General features: G+C 55.0%; 1 protein-coding gene across 1 annotated transcript in view; it reads right to left on the bottom strand.

Moving 5' to 3' along the window:
- Positions 1–1,934: 1,934 nt before the first annotated feature.
- Positions 1,935–20,932, bottom strand: part of ACTN2 (actinin alpha 2) — a 48,007-nt gene continuing 29,009 nt past the window's right edge. The window contains 19 exon segments of the mRNA XM_061581046.1: positions 1,935–5,325; positions 6,360–6,518; positions 7,201–7,266; positions 8,727–8,873; positions 9,443–9,622; positions 9,923–10,057; positions 10,804–10,905; positions 10,907–10,987; positions 11,604–11,744; positions 12,344–12,452; positions 12,956–13,106; positions 13,647–13,794; positions 14,463–14,693; positions 15,644–15,736; positions 16,193–16,278; positions 18,260–18,341; positions 18,755–18,833; positions 19,291–19,378; positions 20,750–20,836. Coding sequence (XP_061437030.1) covers positions 5,167–5,325; positions 6,360–6,518; positions 7,201–7,266; positions 8,727–8,873; positions 9,443–9,622; positions 9,923–10,057; positions 10,804–10,905; positions 10,907–10,987; positions 11,604–11,744; positions 12,344–12,452; positions 12,956–13,106; positions 13,647–13,794; positions 14,463–14,693; positions 15,644–15,736; positions 16,193–16,278; positions 18,260–18,341; positions 18,755–18,833; positions 19,291–19,378; positions 20,750–20,836 — 2,324 coding nt within the window. The 3' untranslated portion in view covers positions 1,935–5,166.

Here is a 20,932-nt window from a genome sequence, read left to right as displayed (position 1 = left end):
CACCCTCTACACTGCAGATTATACTGACGCGATCTAACCCCAAAAGCTTTATCATGAATAATATTGGTCGCGAAAGCCTTCGTGTTAAACTGAATAGGTGTGTGTGTGTGTGGTCACGCTCAGAGTAGGGGGTACAGCTGGTGCATCTACCGGTCATCTCAGTCATCCAACCCATGGCACCTGGGTGCCAACCCATGGCACCTGCTGGGTCTGTCCCGTGACCCTCCTGACAGCGAGCCTTCGACACTTCACGTGGCCTCAAAGTACACCTGGCCTGGCACAGTCGCCGTGGTGATGTCACCGTCACTTGGTGGCGAATGGCGTGGTATTGGTGGTATTGGCTGTGTGGGCAATGCTCGTGTGTGTGGATACTGAGGGTGTGGGGAGCGGTGGCGCAGCGGTCAGCGCGCTGCGCTACGAACCCGGCGCGACCTAAGTTCGATTCCCGCTCACGGCCACCAACACCGGTGACGATTAACTGAACCGGTCCTGGGCCTTCCCCGAGGTCGACTCGGCCTCAAATGAGTACCCTGTGCGGTGTGTAAACATCGCCATTGGGGAGACAAAGGCGGCCGGGCGTGGTGGTACTCACCCACATCGTGTGCCGGTTCCGGCCTTCCTTCGTGCCACTCGCTAACAGCACTTGCCCCCCACAATGTGTCAAGGCTATACGGGGGAACTTTGTATGTAATAGTACTGTGCATAATACTGTAATAAAGATACGTGCATATATATTGCGCCCATAACGTAATGAAACCAAAAGTCTCGTAGCGCAATTTACTTTAGCCTAGGGGGGACCCCCCCTAATGGCAGCTTATCCCTCTCCCTGTGCTGTTACAAGGCGACGCAACACAGACCTCCAGTGAGCATTGGGGTGTTAGCCTGCCAGCAGGGGGCAGTGATTACTCAGTGTTATCAGAATTCAACATGATACAACGGTTCCACCTGAAGACGGAGGCTTGTGTTGCCTCCGAAACGTCGTGATTTTTATTTTTATTTTATTTTTATTTTTTATCTACGTGACTTTACCGAAAAAACCCAAGAATATGGGGGAGGTACTCTATTACCCCAAGTGGAAGACGGAGCGGTGGCGCAATGGTTAGCAGCGCACTGCACTCCGAACCCCGGCCGCCCGAGTTCCATTCCCGCTCACGACCAAATAGCCCTGGCTAATATTTCAACCGGTCCTGGGCGTCTTCTCGGTCGACTCAAGGTTAAATTTCGATTTAAAGCTTTCGTGACTGCAGGGATTCATCTTCTTGGTTCTTTCGGTAAAGTCACGTAGAAGGGAAGTAATAAAATAATAAAAATAAAACATAATAAAATAATTCTCACGACGTTTCGGCCACAAACACCACCACGCTTGGAGCGTATATTTGGTGGTGTTTCATTCAGACGCTGTCTCTCCGACAGACCTGGTCTTCACCTGAGGACGGCTGCTTGCGTTGTGGCCGAAACGTCGTGAGAATTATTTAATTATGTTTTATTTTTTATTATTTTATTACTTCCCTTCTACGTGACTTTACCGAAAGAACCAAGAAGATGACTCAAGGTTACATGAGTACCTGGTGCGGTGTGTCAACGTCAACTCTGGGGAAGACAAAGGTGGCTCGGCGCCACCCATCCCCCCTCGTGTGCTGTGCCGGCTTTCATGGGTGCTTGCTAACAGCACTTACCCCAACAGTCTGTTGTAAAAGACGCTGCATGTGGTATGATGTATTTACGTTGAACGTCTTTCACACCGTATGTAGCCAACCGTGCTAATCGGATGTGCGTGGGAAGAACAACCAAACTAAACATGAAAATATATTCCAAAGGAGTAGGAGTACATCTGTTTCAAAATGTGTGCATGTGTGAATGCGAGCAAAATGTACGTGTGCAATCGTGTCTGTTTCAATAAATGACGAAAGTCGCACCTTACACTTTTTGACACAAACTTTTAAACGGGACTGTCTTTATTGTCACGAGATGCAGCAACAAAAAAACACAGTTTGAAAGTCCAAGTCCATAACTGTGTGCGATTCGTGTTCAGACGTGTCTCCATCATCAGCATGGACACACGTGTAATGTTCGATTATCAAAGTAAAGCCACAGTATCGGTTCGGCTAAAAAGGTGCCGGGTCACTCCCGAAAGTAGCTGTCATCGAGTATCAGCTATAGCCCACTGCACAGCCAAACACATACCCACGTGTGTGTGTCTGTGTGTGTGTCAATGTAACATGAAGCTATAACCACAAATACGCTTCATCTCAATCCACTCCCAACGCTCAACTCTCTTCGAATCGGAATCTACACCGCACGCATTAAAGGCATCGTCGGTCCTAATAAGGCACTGGGAGATCACAAAAATACACAGGGTGATCCATTTATAATGCCCCCCCCACCTCTCCCTCTATTTCCTTCTCAACAGCTGACTGAATATCGTGAAAACGATTACTCATGTCTCAGACGAGGGTGTTAAAACATAACACGTCTATTGAGATTGCTGGGAAGACATGCAGTGGCTTTGTCGATTTATGAATTGTAATTTTCACTTAATTTTCTCCCTATTATGTCAGTGGGGGTGTCTATCATTGGGTCACGCAGGGATCTTCCAAGTGCCCTTGAACTGGCTTTGGAATCTCAGCGCCTTACTCGTGGGGCCTCCGCCTTTAGTTTTGTGTGTGGCGCACAATTCGATTTCTGTCTTCCATTCCAGCCCCCTTCTCCGCTTAACGTTCACGAACGGCATCACCGCTTCACTCCCGATGCGAGTATCGTGGATACAATTCCCGTTCCGCCCATCAGCTCATTCCTCTCTACCAGTCATTTTCTTTTCATCAACTCAATCCATTCGCTTTCTCTGACCGCCTGACCTCTCTCTCTCTCTCAATAAAATAAACCTTGACACACCCACGGTAGGTTGAGCCGTTTATTAAAATATATCGGCACCCGTTTGCTGCTGTGCAGGGGTTATTGCATTCGTCAAGAAGAAGATAAGGTTAAAGGTTAAAAGATAAAATAGAGGCACGTGTTTCTGTAACAGACCAAGTCAAGACATCAAAAAACATTGCGTTCAGCTTCTCATTTGCCGACTTAAATTTAAGGTAGCTTCAGTTCATTATTGCTTAATTAATTAAAACTTCCCCTGATAATTGCAGCTTTTGCTCTGACGACCCAGACCTAGGTTTAACATGGGGCAGCACTGAGTTTTCCCGGCCTTATCCAGGTGGTGGCCATTATGAGCCTAGGGTCCCAGACGGAGTGCCGAGCCAGGGCTGAGGGGCCCCCCACAGGTCCCGCACGAGGGGTTCGAAAGGTGGACCGGGGGTGGTGGTCGGGAGCTCAGGAAGTGAAGGGATAATGGGAGGAAACCCCGAAAGAGGACCCTGGCTCAGATGGATTCTAACCTTCACTCGAGCCACGGGAGACAGTGCTGTCTGTTATGCATGTCCATAATTAGACACAATACTAATTACCATGTCTAATTATCCAAGCCGGATGTGCACTTGAGTTTAATTCATTAAACCCACAGCAGACAGCACTGTGGCCCCGCTGGGGTGCGCGCAGTCATGGCGGCGGTGATGGTGACAGTGCCGGTGATGATGGTGGTAGCAGTAGCGATGGTGCTGGTGATGATGATGATGATGATAGACGGGATGGCTTCCCAAGGCCCTCACCCGCGCCCCTCTCCTCCAGGTCCTTGATCGTGTCCAATCGTAATGTCAAGTCTGACGCGCATTAGACGCGTCGGATGATTTGGTAAAGCGCAGGAAAAACACGGCCCGTGGGCATGGCGAGGGCAAGCGAACTTCAGAACATCCCGTTTCACCTACTCCAGCTCGCAGGGCGTGAGCGACGGACATTTCGGCTGGCACCCTTTTGAGGACTGCAGTTAAATATGGGTACGCTACATGTCCTACCAGGAAGCTAACTCCTCTGCCCACCCCGGTGACCGCTGATACATCAACGAGGAGTGTTCGGCACAGCTAAAGAGAAGCCTGCAAACTGTAACCAGGGACGTTAAAGGCTAAAGGTTAAGCGTAAACTAAGATTTACGTCTCCAGGCTTTTCAGAATTCGGGCCAAACAACAAGAAAAGTTATAATAAAACAATATCGTTTATAATAATCATAATAATCATAAACAAAAGAGGCGCTGTGGCGAAAACAACCGTGCCATGAGAAATAACGCACCCCATGCAGAGTTTACTGAATGGCCATTCAGCCGCTGACAGTCTTTTTACGCTGCACATCGCCTTTGTACTAATCTTCAAGGTTTAGTCCATAAGCAAGGCTTAGCGTTACGTGTCGTCCAATTGTTGGCCAGCTAACCCCACAATTAAACCTCGCCATGGCACAGACGATGGAAGTGGCAACTAGAGCCTGGTGGTCAAGAGGGAAGACCTAAAGCCACGCGGCGGTGGTGGTGGCAGTGGTGGTGGTGATGATGATGACGAGATAGCCCTTCGAGGTAGCACGGGCGACTGTGCAGCAGCAGCAGCAGCGGAGGATCTAGCGGAGGTGGCGGAAGCGATGGCGAGGTTGCGGTGGCATACACGGTGTATCATCCGCGATGACCTCTTGACCTTAACAATCCCCCCAGCCTTCCGCTTGCATCTACCGCCGATCCCAGCCCCGTCCCGCGCCACGTCTAGCCCTCGATTCCGCCGCTCTGCCGAAGTCTACACCGGGCACCGTTATTGTCACGGTGAGCGGTTTCGTTTTCGCCGCGGCGCCACCGAGACCCTAGCCACCCCGACCACGGATGCCCACCGCCGCCATTCCCGCCGCGAACCACCAACCCCGGCCGTGACGGTCAGGGAGATTGTCAAGGCCGGTGTCCTCCCGTACGGCAAGAATGTGCGGGGCAGCTGGGGTCGCGATTGCATGAAGAGGGAGGATCGGGGACAGGGAGGGGGGGGGACGGTGGGTAGGCCATGCTGAATATATTTTTTCAGGGGGGTGAGGGAGAGGGTGGTGGAATTGTCGTTTCTTGGCAAGGAGGTGGCAATTATTTTTGGGTACGGAGGGACAGAAGGAGGGATTGGCACAGGTGAATCCCCGCAATGGGAGGGAGGGGAGGGCAAGCATTTCTTCTGGATCTGAATTTGTATTTGGGACGGGGGTAACTCCGCGGGGTGGGGTGGGGGTTCGGGGGCGTGCGTCGTTGGGGTCGGTGCCGCGAGTTACAGGTCGCTCTCGCCGTAGAGGGCCATGGAGAAGGACATGTAGTCCAGGCAGCCGGGGGTGCCCTCGGAGCCCGAGTAGTGGGCCATGCGCGAGATGCAGTACTCGGCCTGCTCCGGGGGAAGCTCCCGGCGCAGCTCCTCGGCCGTGATGAAGTTCTGTGTGACGCGCGGGATGGGGGCAGAGGGGGCGGCGAGAAACCCACAGAGTCACCCTCCTACCCCTCGTCTCACTCTACTACCCCCTTCACACACTCTCCTACCTCTCCCCTCTCGTTTCCCCCTACTACCCCCCTCCACGCACTCTCCCCTCTCGTCTCACTCCACTACCCCCCTCCACGCACTCTCCTACCTCTCCCCTCTCGTTTCACTCCACTACCCCCCTCCACGCACTCTCCTACCTCTTCCCTCTCGTTTCACTCCACTACCCCCCTCCATGCACTCTCCTACCTCTCCCCTCTCGTTTCACTCCACTACCCCCCTCCACGCACTTTCCTACCTCTCCCCTCTCGTCTCACTCTACTACCCCCCTCCACGCGCTTGCCTATCTCTCCCCTCTAAGACAAATTTAACCTTTCCTAAATGTTAAAGGATACATTTCCCGATTTGGCCCCATATTTTTCATGGAGGGCTCTTGCCATAAACGAGTGGTAATCTGACGGCGTTTGTCGAACCTTCCTGACTGTTGATGAGACCCAGAAAGTCAAAACCAGTCAAAAATGTGATTGCTTAAATAAACAATATTAATAATAATGTTGTTCTAGAAGCACAACACAGGCTCGCTCTTGAAGAGAGAGAGTGACTCAGATGGGCGAGGAGGAACCACAGATAGTGGGTGTTGTTGCCGGGTGTTGTTGCCGGGTGTTGTTGGCGGGTGTTGTTGGCAGGTGTTGTTGGTGGGTGTTGTTGCCGGGTGTTGTTGCCGGGTGTTGTTGGCGGGTGTTGTTGGCGGGTGTTGTTGGTGGGTGTTGTTGCCAGGTGTTGGTGGTTGTTGTTGGTGGGTGTTGTTGGTGGGTGTTGTTGGCCGGGTGTTGTTGCCGAATGTTGTTGACAGGTGTTGCTGCTGGGTGTTGTTGGTGGGTGTTGTTGGCCGGGTGTTGTTGCCGAATGTTGTTGACAGGTGTTGCTGCTGGGTGTTGTTGCTGCCGGGTGTTGTTGTTGTTAGGTGGCGGGTCCCGGCACGTGGCCCTCACCTTGTCTGCGGCGAGGATCTTGAAGGAGGCGATGACCTGCTCGGCTGTGTCGGTGTCGGCCGTCTCCCGCGTCATGAAGTCGATGAACGACTGGAAGGTGACCGAGCCGGTGTTGGTGGCGTCCACCAGGGTCATGATGCGCGCAAACTCCGCCTCGCCCTGGTACCACAGTGACATCGTCCGCGACATCAACGTCCACATCATCATCATCATCATCCCCGACAGCGTCCGCATTCAGTGGACGATGTCGTGACCGCTCAAGCCATCGTCATCATCACATACATCGACCCCCATCGTTGTTAACATCGCCATCATCACCGGCATAGTCCACATTGGTGTCAGCGGCTGCTGTGATGTCAAATTTATCGACATCATTCACATCATCCCCATTGGCAACAACATCGAGATCATCCTTGACATCAACATCATCCACATGATCGTTAGCCTCAGAACCATCCACACGCTCGACATACACATCGACATGCCCAACGACATCATCATGCACTTTGAACATTATCAACTGGTGCATAGACGTCACCGACATTATCCAACGTCAATTTAAATAAATATTTTCGTTAAAGAGTCCCCCCCCTCCCCCAACTAACTTCCACAGAGATCCGAAAGTCAAAGCGACTTCCATTCACTCTCGTAGAGATGTACCGGCTACATTCCACCCCCCCCCCCTGCCCCCCATTCAACCCCACGCAACCGCAGGTGCCCACGTTGGCGGCGGGGGGTGACGCCAAGGGATCAACGGAACGGAAGAAACACCCCCTGGGGTGGGGGCGAGCAAAGGGCATTCGGGCAAGAGGGTGGGTTAGGGTGATCGACGCTCGCCTACCAGATCGTAGCCCATGGAGATAAGGCACGCCCTGAAATCATCTGGCTCCATCATCCCGTTCTTCTTCTACTCGGCGGTCGGGAAGAGCAGGAGGAGCAGGAGGAGCCGCAGGAGGAGGAGCAGGAGAAGCAGGAGGTGGCGACAGGAGCAGAGGATAGGATCGCGAAGGACCCCCGCCACGTAGTAAGTGGGACGATGGACAGAGCGACGCCATGTCCACGTGAGTGTGCGAATGATGTGTGGACACGGACATAGTTGCGGCGCAGGGAGAGACGCACAAGCCAGGCGCACAGAGACAGACACGCAGAGACACACAGAGGGAGAGACGAGCACAGGGCAAAGAGAGAGTCAGTGCGGGTAGTTGGACGGTGCCACGCGGGCGGGAACGGGGCGCCAGGCGGCGCACGCCTGGCGATCGTACCTGCTCGTCCTCCACCAGGTCGTAGCCCAGGCTGATGAGGCAGGCCTTAAAATCCTCGAAGCCCAGCGCGCCCTCCTGACACTGCGAGCGCCGCGTGCGTGCGTGGGTGCGTGCGTGGGTGCGTGCGTGCGTGGGTGCGTGCGTGCATGTGTGGGTGCGTGGGTGCGTGCGTGGGTGCGTGCGTGGGTGCGTGGCATTGGGTGCGGGTGGCAAGCCGAGGCGGGCGAGCGTTGTGGCGCGGCCGCCGGCGTGGTCAGCAACGCGCGTTACAGGGCAGAGCACACGGACAGCATGCGCGCACACGCGCGCGCAAGGGGAGCGTTAGTGCCGGGTTAGTGCCACGTATCATACACTGCAGACGGTGGCGTGAGCATCGCGTTCGATCTGGCGCCACGCTGCAAGCCGGTGGTCCAGCCGCGCACGCATGCAGGGCAGCCCGCGTGTCGATCCACTGCTGGATGAGTGTTGCGTTAGTGCCCGCGTCACGCTGTGGATGTTAGTATGAGGATGACGCCAGTGTTTGTGTCACGCTGTGGATGTTAGTGTTAGCGTGACGGCAGTGTTTGTGTCACGATAAAGTGTCACAGTGGTCGGTGTTAGTGTTTGGATCATGGCATGGGGTCGTGTCGGTCATATGAAGTTATACCAACCGACTGACTGACTTTATTTGGCCAATGTGTGTACGGCCAATATAGATGATTTAATTTGTGTTTAGTGGCAAGTGCCTCGTTGAGAATCGTCAACTCTTTACGCTTCGCATAACTACATTTTTTTCGTCGTCTCTTTAAACAAAACACACTTTAGGCAGAGGCTGCACTTTTATCTCCGGTAACACTCGAGGCCTCCCAGAGGTTGTCCTGGAGGCCCGTGTCTGAATGCCACGTGGGCCCCTCATTAATCATTAGTGACAGAAAAACAACACACACACACGGGCCCGCTCTGGGGGGCCCACTTTTGTCAGTATGTTGAACTTCTTTTACACCCCCCCCCCGTAGCCAACCGTGCTAATCGAAGGTGGCCCTGTCGACTGTAACGGCACGTGAGGTGATGGCGTGGGGGCTGGGTGAAGGGGGTGGGGGTGGGTGTCTGGGCACGGTGGCCTCACCCGGTCGAAGTGGGTGAAGGAGGCGCGGAACTCGTTGAGCTGCTCCTGGCTGATGCCCTTCGCGTCCCGCGTCAGGATCTGGTTCTCCACCTCGTTGATCGTCCGCGCGATCGTCGTCAGCAGCTGCTCCCAGCCCACGCGGATGTGCTGCACGAAGGAGGTCACGCATCGAGGGTCACGGGGTCGGGGAACGATGATTAGCGATCGGGGGGGATTCGAGATCGGAGATCACGAACGTTGTACCAGGATTAATGGATCATGGAACGGAGATCATGGACAATGGTACCAGGGTTTGTAAATCAAGATTATGGTACCGGGAACCAGGGACTATGGATCTCATGTTAGGGACCACGTACCAGGGATCAGGGTTTACAGATCACAGATCAGTGCCCACCATTGACCAGATTCATGGATCAGCAGCAGCACGGACCAGGGTGGAGGAGAGAGGGAGAGATGTTCTATCTGCGCCCCCAGCGTCTGGATGGCGTGGACATCTGGGTTGAAGTGCGGGGTGTGTGGTGTTGTCACATCCATGGTGTAGTATGGTGGGGTGTATGGTGGTGTGGTGTATGGTGGTGTGTATGGGGCACGGTGGTGTGTATGGGGTATGGTGGTATGTATGGTAGTGTGCGTGGAGTATGACGGTGCGTGCATTCTACGGGTTGTGTGCATAGTGCACGGGGGTGTGTATGGTGAGCGTGGTGAGCCGTGCTCACCTCCATGGTGTAGTTGGTGTGCTTGTTGTCAAAGACGAGGGCCTCCTGGATGAGCTGGTGGTCGCCCTCCAGCTTGTCGATGTTGGGTTTGTAGTTGATGATGTTCTGCTCGTAGGACTTGAGCTGGTTCATCTGGTCCTCCAGGGTGCCCTGCATCTGCACTGAGATGCGCCCGATCTCCTGCAGGGACACGGAGGCGTGGAGATCAAGGCAATGGTGTGGACCATGACAATGGCGATAATGAAGACGTTGATAATGATGATTTATATATGTATATTGAACTTCTTCACATAGCCAACCGTGCTAATCGGAGGTGCGGGAATCATAATGAAGACGACGACTGTGACGAAGATGATGAAGATGACAAAGAGTGATGATAATGATGATGATAATAATCATGATGATTATCGGTCCGAGTCTAGTTCCATAAGTGAGGTCGGAGGTGAGAGGTCATGGATGTGGACACGGGTGAGGTCGAACCTCCATCTTGGTCTGGATCCAGGGCCCGATGATGTTGGCCGACGAGGCGAACTGGCGGCGCAGGCGCTCGTTAGAATGTTGGCGCGCGAGCTCCTCCTGCAGGGACTGGTCCCGCTGTGGCACCAGCTGCCTCACCTGCCGCACAGGGACAGGCATACGCATGGCTCACGCATGGCGCACGGGTGGCTCACGCAAGGCAGACGTTCTGCGCATGCACAGCTCACTCGTGGCTTATGCGTAGCCCACGCATGGCTCACGCATGGCTTATGCATGGCACACGCATGGGTCATGCATGGAACACACATAGCGCAGCATGGCTTGCACGTGTCTCACGAATGCCGTATGCATGGCCCACGCGTGGCGCACGCATGGCATACGCATCAACTCACTCGTTCACTCGCTCAGTCACGCACCTGCATTTCCTGTTCACTCACTAACCCGCATATATCCCTTCACTTGCTCATTTTCTCATTTACCTGCCCCCTGCACCCACCACTAGGCCAGTTGTCTGGCTGTATGGATAATGGTCTGTCTGTCCGCTCATCTTTCAATCTGTTTGTCTGCATGCATGTCTGTTTGGCTCTCCATATGTCCATCTGTATGTCCAGTGATTCAACTCTCTGTCCAAAAGCCCATCCGTCCAATTATACATCCATCAGTCACTCTGTCTTGGTTGTTCGTCAATTTCTCTGTCCAGTACATCCGTTTGTCATTCTGTCCACCCGTCTGTATGTGTGTATATCTGTTTGTCCATCGATATATTCATCGGTCTATCCCTCCATCCATTCAAACATCCATCTGTCTCCATGTCCATTTGTCTGTCCATCTCTCTGTCCACCTGTCCGTCCGTCCATCCGTCCGTCAGGGCAGCAGTGCCTCACCGAGTCCCACTTGGTGGTGATGTCCTGCGGAGTGAGGTTGGAGTAGGGGTTGGGGCCGACCAGCTTGATGTTGTAGGTCTGCGAGATCTTCACCACCTCCTGAGTGGATGGCCAAGATTGCCGTCTTCTCCTTGTCTGCCTCGGGGATGGTCGCCTTGAACTGTTCGTGGGCTGTGATGAGAAGCTGGGGGGCCACGTGCCGAGGAGTGGGTTGGGGGGGGGGTGCACCCGAGAGCCAGGGTTAGAGCCGAGGTCAGAAGTCGAGGCGAAACAAGGTCAAACCACTGCTCCCCCCCATAACCGACGCACGGCGGGGAGGCCCTCATCCAGCAGTGGATTAACAAAGGGCAGTGCGTGCACCCAAAACGCTGCCGCGCAAATCTGCACCCGCTGTGTCCTTGTCTGCTGATGCCGGATCTTCTCGTTTCAGCACCAATTGCCAAGGCCAAGCTGAGGCCCTTTGCGGAACCCAGCTCAAACGCGGCAGGCCGAGAGCACCGGGGGAAGAGAGGCCCGTGGCCGCACGAGGGCTGCCACATTAAACTGGCCCGCAAACGACACCCACCTGTCACTGAATCTTAGTCGCGATAATCGGGTGCTAGAGGGGGGACTAATTTCGAGCTACCAACAACGACGCCAGATTCATAGTTTTAGCCACACTTCACCACTTCGGTCGCTGCGAGGGTTTCTCTAAAGTCGGTCGGAAATGTGCGGCGCTATTTTCGCGATCTCGTTGGACAACGCTAAGGCGTGCGCGTTCACGAGTGGTTGCTCGTCGCAATGTCGGGCCGCGTGGGTACCTGTATCTCCTCGATGGTGTGCACAATGAACATGTCCTGCAGGTCCTCCTGGGCGCCTTCCATCCAGTTGTTGAAGGGCGCGGCGCGCTTGGCGAACTCCAGGTACAGCTGGTCGATCGTCTCCAGCAGCTTCTCGGTCCTCTGTGGGGAGCGGCGTCCACACGGCCCGGCTCAGCCTCTCGGGCGATTTGCTCGGCGAGTCTTCACTTGCTCGCAAAATTGTCAATTCACTCGCCAAGTAGTTCGCTGAATGGTTCGCTCATTCACTCGCCTTCTCACCCACTTGTTCAGCCATCGAGTCACTCGCTCAGTAACTAATTTATGAAATCAATCACCACCTCAATTAACCAACCACTTGTTAAGGTATCGCTCAACGGCTAACTCAATCATTAACTTACAAAATCACTCACAAACAAACTCATCAAATAATTCTACCAACTACCCACCCGCTCACCGACTAACTCATGAACTTACTCACTTGCCTACTTTGTCAATAAATAACTCCCTTTTACTCACTCATTCCATCGATAACTCACCGTCTCACCCACTCGCTCGCTAAGGCAGTCACTCACCTACTTACACTCACCCACTCGCCTACTCAGCCAATCACTCACTGACCTACTTACACACTCGCTCACCCCACTCACCCACCCACCCACCCACTCGCTCACATCCCACCGAATGTAATAAAAAAAAGCGCAAATAATCGAAAGATCCCCGGTGCGCCGCTCCCTCTTCACCTCCAGTGCCTCCCTCCTCTTCTGTGTGAGGGTGCCCAGGCTGTCCCACTGGTCGCAGATCGCCTGGCAGCGCGCATTCACCGACACTGCGTCGTGGTAGTCCAGCTCGCTGTGGATGGGGAAGACGCGGGTCAGCAGAGGGGGTAGCATTCACAATAGACTGACGGAAAAAAAAAACCTAATTCCTATCTTGTGGCCACTCCCTCGTGTGCCACGCCGGCCTTCACAGGTGCTCGCTAACAGCACTTGTCCCAACAGTCTGCTGAGGCTATACAGGTGATCTTTGTGTGTCTTGGTGGTGAGATGTTATCTCCCTCGTCTGGTATGCGGGAAATCATGGGTTCGATCTTGACCCTGACGCCTGTAATATTTGGAGTTTGCGTGCTCCCGCCACGTGGATCTTTCTTGGGGTCCTCCGGTACCTCCATCCATATTTAGAATCAACGTGCGTTGAGAGAATTTGGCTGCTACGCATTTCCACACGATAAGCCACTTCGTTTGGCTCTCATTTGTGGTAGCCAGGTCGCTTCTGATAAAGAGCTGCATAGCTCAGTGGGCTCTAGCTGGTAAAATAAAATCTACTTAATTTATTCGTTTAAGTTGAGTACATACTTGAGCTCCTGTGCGATGGCGGCGATCTGTTCCACGCGGTCTTGGTGGGCGGCCAAGTCGCTCTCGAAGGCCTCGTGCTTCTTCATCAGCGCCTTGATCTCCATCAGGGAGCACGACTCGTAGTCCTTCTGAGACAGCCACGACTCCTTGCCTGTGCGCCGCGCCGGAGACACCGAAGAGACATGGGATGAGGGGACGCGGGGACAGGTGACATGGCACGGGGGACACGGGAGACATAGCACGGGAGATACGGGATGGGGGACAAGGCACGGGACATGGGAAACACAAGATGGGGGAACACGCGGACAGGTGACATGGCACCGGATACACGGGATAGGGGAAATGGGCAGGTGACATGGCACGGGAGACACGGGACATGGGGAGCATGGGATGAGAGGCACGGGATGGGAGATGCAGATGGGGATGGGAGACATGGGGATGATAAATGTGGTACAGGAGGCGTGGCGGACGCATGGGATGGAAGGCGTGGGAAGGGAGATGATTGAATGAACAGGACAGGGCAGGCGAGACGGCCGCGACAGTCCGAGTGTCGCGGCGTGAGACAGGGCGACGGGTCAAGGGGTCATCCTCTCTGCGCGGGGGAGGTGAGGGGTGAGGGACTCTGCTGTACTGGTGCGGGGGGTGGGGGGGAGGTCTCACCACACTTGAGGGGGGGGGAGGGGGTGCTCACCGTGGGTCCACGTCTCATGGATCGTCGCCTTCTGGCGGAACTTCTCGGCAAGGTGGTCGAGGCGCTCGAGGCGGCGGATCTCGGTGAGGAGCCACTCCTCGTAGCCCTTCTCCACCTGCTCCAGGCCCTTCCACGCGTTGGCAATGTCCTGAGCACGGCACGGGGGAGGGGACGCGAGACAACGCTCGATCAATCAATGAACTGAACAGTCTATAGAGCAACCAATCACTTACCCTGTTGATCCACCGGCCTAGCCAACGACCAATCGATACGTTGCCCCATAGGTCGTGAATAAATCAAAGCAACTATTGACCAATCACACAACCTGTGCATCAGTTATCAAGTTAGCTCATCAGTGAACTAACTGATCAATACGTTAATCCATGCTTATGATGATGATGGTGATGAATAAGACAGTGTTAGGAAATGTGATGGTGGAGATGATGATGATGATTATGATGGATGGTGACAATGATGATAACAATGGTAGTGATAGTCATGATGATGCTGTTGTTGGCAGTAATGGTGGTTGAGATGTCGGTGGCAGTGATGGTAATCTTGGTGGTGATGGCAGAGATAATGATGATAATGTTTAGGATGACGACGATGATAATGAAGATGGTGGTAGTGATGATGGTGGCAGAGGAGATTATGGTAAAGATGATAGTGGAAGATGAGGTGATGGCAAATATGACTACGACGACGTTGAAAGCGGTGATCATGGTAGGCGACGTTGGCGGAGGTGGCACACGGCGGCGTTGGCGACGCGGTGACGACGCGGCGATGACGCGACGCCGATTCGCACGAATGCCTCACCGACACCATCTTGCCCTCGGACGGCATGAATGCCGGGCGGTTGCTGAGCCGCAGCTTGGTCTGCAGGGTGTTGAAGTTGATCTCCAGCTGGCATTTCTCCTGCACCTTGGGCGGCTTGTGCATGCGGCGGTAGTCACGGAAGTCCTCCAACTTCTGCTGCATGGCGCGCATCGTGTTCTCCGGCACGCGGTTCTCCAGCCATGGGATGGTGCGCCGGATCCACTCCAGCAGCTGCCCCCACGGAGACATGGACACGGAATGACACCCTCCTCCCCCACCACCATCACACGACCACCAGACCGTCGTGTAGCCAAACAGAGACTGCTGCGGCAAAGTGCGGTTAGCTCCAGAAGATGTCTCGCGTAAAGACAGAGGTCTCCCAAGCGTAGGTTGAGAGGCAAGTTCTGTTAGTGAGCACCGAAGAATTCCGGCACGACACACGAGGGGGTGGGCGACCCAACACCGCCTCTGTCTCCCCAGTGCTGATGTTTTTGGCACACCGCGCCAGGTACTCATTTAAGGCTGAGTAAACCTAGGGGAGGCGCGGGACCGGTTCAGATGATCGTCACTGGTGTTGGTCATGAACGGGAATCGAATTTGGGTCTCTGTCGGGTTTGTAGCGCAACGTACTGACCACTGCACTGGTGTGCCCACTATGGACATTCACACACACAACAACAACAACCGCCATTCGACGCTAAGTAGTGGTGACGTCACCACGGCGCTTGTGCCAGGCTATGTGCACGTTAAGGCCACACACACACACACACATGGATATCCACACACACGTAAGGACACACACACACGTGGACATTCACACACGTGGACATCCACACACACGTGGACACACACGTGGACACACACACGTAGGGACACACACACATGTGGACACTCACACACGTGGACATCCACACACACGTGGACACACACACGTAGGGACACACACGTGGACACCCATACACGTGGGCATTCACACACACGTGGACACACACACGTAGGGACACACACACGTGGACACACACATGTAGGGACACACACACGTGGACACACGCACGTAGGGACACACACACGTGGACATCCATACACGTGGGCATTCACACACACGTGGACACACACACGTAGGGACACACACACGTGGACACCCATACACGTGGCGCGCCCCCCCCCCACCCATTCCTCACGTCGCTGGCGAGCTTCTCGTACTCCTCCATCAGCTTCTCGTTCTCCTGGTTCACGGCCAGCACCTTGCAGATCCGATTGGCAGCGGTCTCCGCCTGCAGGATGGTGGTGGGGTGGTGGGGTGGGCACGACGAGGGTAGTCGGGGAGGTGAGAAGAGAGGAGGTAAGAGGAGGTGATGAAGGTGGAGGTGAGTGTTTGAGAGGCGTTTAGGCGAAGGGCAGGTGATGATGTGTGGGGGTGGAGGGGGTAACGGGGGACGCGGAGAAGCGATGGAGGAGGTGATGATGTGTGGGGGTGGAGGAGGAGGTGAGTGGTGCGGCGGTAACGGGAGGCGATGAGGTGGGGTTGGAAGACGTGGGGGGAGAATACGAGGTTGGGATTGATGGGGTGAGTAGCGTGTGCGGAGTGAGAGGGGAGAAAGCGTGAGCGGAGAGTGTCGAGTGTTTCTTTGGAGAGGAAGGAGCGAGCATTGATTACCCGTGACGGGGAAAGGGGGATTGCTGGGGAGTGTTTTCGGAGCGAGTGTTTCCGAGTGAGCGTGCGAGCTTACCTGCTCAGCGCCGGCGAACGCATGGTAGAAGCACGACACATAGGTCATGATGGCCTTCTCGTCGGGTTTGGGAGTGTTCACAATGTCTGTGTGATTGTGCGGGAAGTTTATATCGAGACAGACACACGGGTGGGTGGGTGGGTGGGGTCATAGGGGGGGGGGACGAGGAGGACAGCAGAGGTCAAGATGCAGGTCAAAGAGAGCAGAGCGATAGAGGAAGAGAGGAGAGGTGGACGGGGGTGAAGCTTTGGCAAGGATACCAGGCTGGAGATCACCTGGAGGGAAAGGAAGGAAGATCGCTGACATCCTGGGAGAGAACGTCACAGCCACGAGGACCCGTGGATGGAGTAACGAGTGGGCTTAGCGAGGGTCACGTGGGCCCTGGTGCACGGAATTCATTGCCCCCCCCCTAACTTACGCCCCCCCCCCCCACAGACCCTCTTCGTAGTCCAGCGCCTGGTGCCCCTCCTGCGTTCTACTCGATGGAAGCCACGCCACTGAGTAGACGCAGGAGAGAGCCCGCAGACAACTACTGCAGAGCTGGGGGGGAAGGAGTGGAAAGGAAAAGTCGGAACGCGGAACACCAAGGAGAGGATTCCGGTGCGGAGGAATCTGCGGAGGGGGCACGCAGACTAAGGCACACACGCGGATAGGTCGAGAGACAGGCACGAGGCAGACAAGACCGACCGAATAACAGACAGGCAGACTAATACAGATAGACTGACGGACAGGCATTCCAAAAGACAGACCGACAGATTAACAGACAAGACAGACAGACATACTGACAGACAGCCAGATAGATAAACAATCATACTGACAGCCAGACAGATGAACAATCGTACAGACAGACAGCCAGACAGATAAACAATCATACTGACAGTCAGACAGATAAACAATTGTACAGACAGACAGGCAGACAGATAAACCAGCGTATTGGCAGTCGGCAAAGGGCTCCAACAAAGCACAGCTCCGTGGAAAGATCTGAAAGGAGAGAGAGGGGAAGAGGGAGATACACACGGGGAGAGATGGAGAGAGAGGAGGAGGAGGAGTTGGGGGGGTAGTGGACGTGTTGTGCTGAGTCCGACATTCGCTGCACGAGGAGACGACCCCGCTCCTCTGGGCCTCCCTCCCTCACCTTCTTGGCTCCGGAGAAGGCGTGATAGTAACTAGAGATGTAAGTCATTACAGCGCGTTCGTCAGGCTTGGCTGTGTTCACCACGTCTGCCAGCGGCGGAGAGGATACACACAGAGAGAGAGAGACAAAGACGGATTGGGACTGTGGGCGAGAAGCTAACGCGAGCAATGCAGAGGACGATCCCGCGGGGGCAGGACCCTCCTGGCAATGAGCCTCCAGGAGGGTTGCGGCGATATGAATGTCGCGGTCTGATGATTGCCGCAGTATCTTTGCGGTTTTATCTCTGTGACTTTATCTTTGCGATTGCGTCTTTGCGATTGTATCTTTGACCGCTCTATCTTTGTGATGGTATATTTGCGGTGGTGTCTTTGCGATTGTATCTTTGTGATTGTATCTTTGTGATTGTACCTTTGTGATTGCATCTTTGTGGTTCTATCTTTGCAGTTGCATGTTTGTGATTGTATCTTTCCGGTTGCCACTCAGTGATTGTAATTCGCACGATCATTGTCACGGTGTTGTTGCTTTGCAGTAAGTTCAGCACGGATAGAGGTCACCTACAAGTTGGACCCAGCAGTTCTCTCCACCCACACAAGGAGCGCTCGCGGAGTGTGAATCGACTCCGATCTCGCACCGAGGATTGTACAATGACGGTGCACGATTACAGAACAGGATCGGTGGCATTTCATCAATCCACCAATTATCATCATCACCATCAGCCACGATCAATCCACTGCTGGACGAAGGCCTCCTTTAAAGCCGTCACCATGCCTCATGATCCACCCAGCACCTGCACACTAGCCCCGACCTCACCGTCCCATCGCTCACCTTTACCCTCACCCTCACTCCCATCGCCTATCCGCCAAACCCTCACCGCTACTCCGAGCGAACCACCGACACGCTGACCCTGCCCGCCACCTGCCCCCTGTGCTCACCTTCTGCGTCCAACATCTTGGGGATGTCTAGGTACTTCTCGGCCACCTCGAAGGCCGTGTTGAGGTTTCCGATAGGGTCATCCTGGGGTCACAAGGGGGGGTGAGAGGTCAGCGTCAGGCTGAGGCGCTCGGGGAACGACGGTGCTGTTGCTGTGTGATGGGTTGATCGTCTGGCTTGCACGTGATGGTATAACACGTAGCAGGTTTTCGCGACCAATATTATTCATTATAAAGCTTTTTGGGTTAGATCGCCTAAGTATAAATGTGTCGTAACCCTCCACCACCCGGACACAGCCAATTAATAAGGGGTTTGTCAGGACCCTATTGCAGAACAGGGGGAGAGAGCATAGAAGCTCCACACAGAAGGGGGGCGCCCTAGTCGGGCATCGAACCCAGGGCCCTTCTGCCGTGAGGCGCGCGCGAGCATCACCACCGCCCTGGCCGCCCGGGAGATGGCGATGGTGACGACGACGAAGTGCGCGCGTGCACTGTCACCTTTCTCAGCTTGGCGTAATCGATGAGGTCAGGACGGTGGCGGTGGATGAGGGCGCACAGCGCGAGGCCGTCCTTCCAGCTGCCGAGGGAAAAGTCACGCATCCTGTAAGGTCTCCATCGCCGTCATCGTCATCAGCAGCATAATCATTATTGTCATCGTCATCATTATTATCATCAGCATCATCCGCAGCGGCATCATCGTCATCATCATCGGCATTAATATCATCAGCAGGAGCAGCGACCGTTGTCGTCATCATCAGCATAATCATCAGTCATCATTATCATCATCCACAGTTGCATCATCATCGTCATAATTTACTGTCATTATTATTGTCATAATCATCATCATCAGCGGTCACTCCACACGGCAACTCAAGAATCGAGTGCAGTTCTCGACATCTGGGCGCTGCGTCAGAGTCACGAGCGCCACCACGGGGGGAGTGGGGAGGGGGGAGTGGGGAGGGGGGATAGACTCGGTTGATGTGCGGTGAGACGACGGGTCTCGAGGAGGAGGAGGGGGGGGGGGGGGCAATGACCTGATGTGGAAGTTCTGCACGTTGACGTTCTTGTAGGGCGCCGTCTTGCGCTGGCACCACAGCAGCAGCCCTTCCTTGGCCGACGTCTCTGTGGGGGGGGGGGGGGGGGGGGGGGGGGAGGGGGGGTGCCACAGCGGCAACGTGGTCAGCCGGAGGGGCTCTCTCCCGCACGTGCCGCTATTGTACCGGGGTCGCGGGGGGGGGAGGTCGCCGGCACTTATTTTTTTATCACAGCGCTCGAGTTGGGACGCGCCCGACGAGACCGCCGCGGATACCGCAGCACACAAACGAATCCGTCGCGGGCCGTGATCGCGCAAAAGAGCAGAGGGTTGAACGACCGGTGAGTGACTTGGCAGCAACGGAGCAGTGCGGCGGTGTGGACGCGTGCCCGGGGTAAAGGGGCGACTCGCCAAAACCATCGTGGTGCCGAGCCACGGTACGACGCGCTGTAAACTATCAACTCGTTTTTTTTATTTTACCAGGTAAGGCCCTCTGAGCTGTGTAGCTCTGTTTCAGAAGCCGACCTGGCCACAAATGACGGCTCAACGAAGTGGCTGATCACGTGGACATTTATAGCCGCAGCCAAATACTCTAAACGTGCGATGTTGATTCTAAATGTGGAAGGAAAAACCGGAGGGCCTGGAGAAAATCCACACGACCACAAGGAAAGAGACACGCAAACTCCAAATATTCAGCAGGCGTCACGGTCGGGATCGAACCCACGACCTCCTGTGTACCAGGCGAGGTAGTTAACATCTCGCCACTGCGGCGCCAGAGGCCACTGAGGGCACGCCAACGCGGAGAGAGCCGACAGCCGAGGAGGCGTGAGAGTCACCCCTGCCAGCGTTGCGGTTAAGCGAAAGATGATCACGACGATGATGACGACAATGATGATGATAACGACGATGACGATGACGACAACGATGATGACGACAACGATGATGACGATGATGACGATGACAACGACGACGACGATTATGACGGACGACGGCTCAGGACCGCATGGGCGACGGCCACCGAGAAGCCCTCGTGGCGCTGGGCAGCTGCTGCTGCTGCTGCTCGATCAGACCCTCGTGTACAGCAGCAGCAGCAACGGCAGCATCGACGATCGTTCGTTTCCCTCTACGTAGAACGGGGGTGGGGGCGGCAAAGACGTAGAACGTGCCGTTTCAATTTTTATTCACTTCTCAAAGCCGGCGGTTTTCTTTGCCGCTGGCTGTGATTGCGTTCACGTGGGCGCCGAGTGGGGGACCCTCGACGAGTGAGGAGCGGCCGACCGTGAACCCGGCGAGCGGCGCGCGTGGCGCAGTGCGGCACAGGAACGATGTGCGCGAACGGCGCCGAGTCGATGACCGAGGGCTGGCGGCGCATCACGGCTCGCCGGCACCAATCGCGGAGAACGAAACCGGAGCGGCGGGGGCGGCGCGGCGGCAACGGCGGGCGTACGAGGGAGTCGCACCTTCCACGGAGATGTCCTGGATGGCAAAACGCAGGATGATGGTCCAGATCATTCCCAGGGTCATCTTCGCGTTCCCGTCAACGATTTCTGAAGAAGAAGAAACAAAAAAAACCACCCACAACATGTCGTCAAAGGGAAGCAGAGTGCACGTGATGATGACGAGGAGGAGGCTTGCGCAGTGGG

Source organism: Lethenteron reissneri, chromosome 8 (assembly GCF_015708825.2).
Source record: "Lethenteron reissneri isolate LAM-NWPU_2019-01 chromosome 8, ASM1570882v1, whole genome shotgun sequence".
In the NCBI taxonomy this organism is placed as follows: domain Eukaryota; kingdom Metazoa; phylum Chordata; class Hyperoartia; order Petromyzontiformes; family Petromyzontidae; genus Lethenteron; species Lethenteron reissneri.
This window is presented reverse-complemented; position numbering and strand designations above follow the sequence as displayed.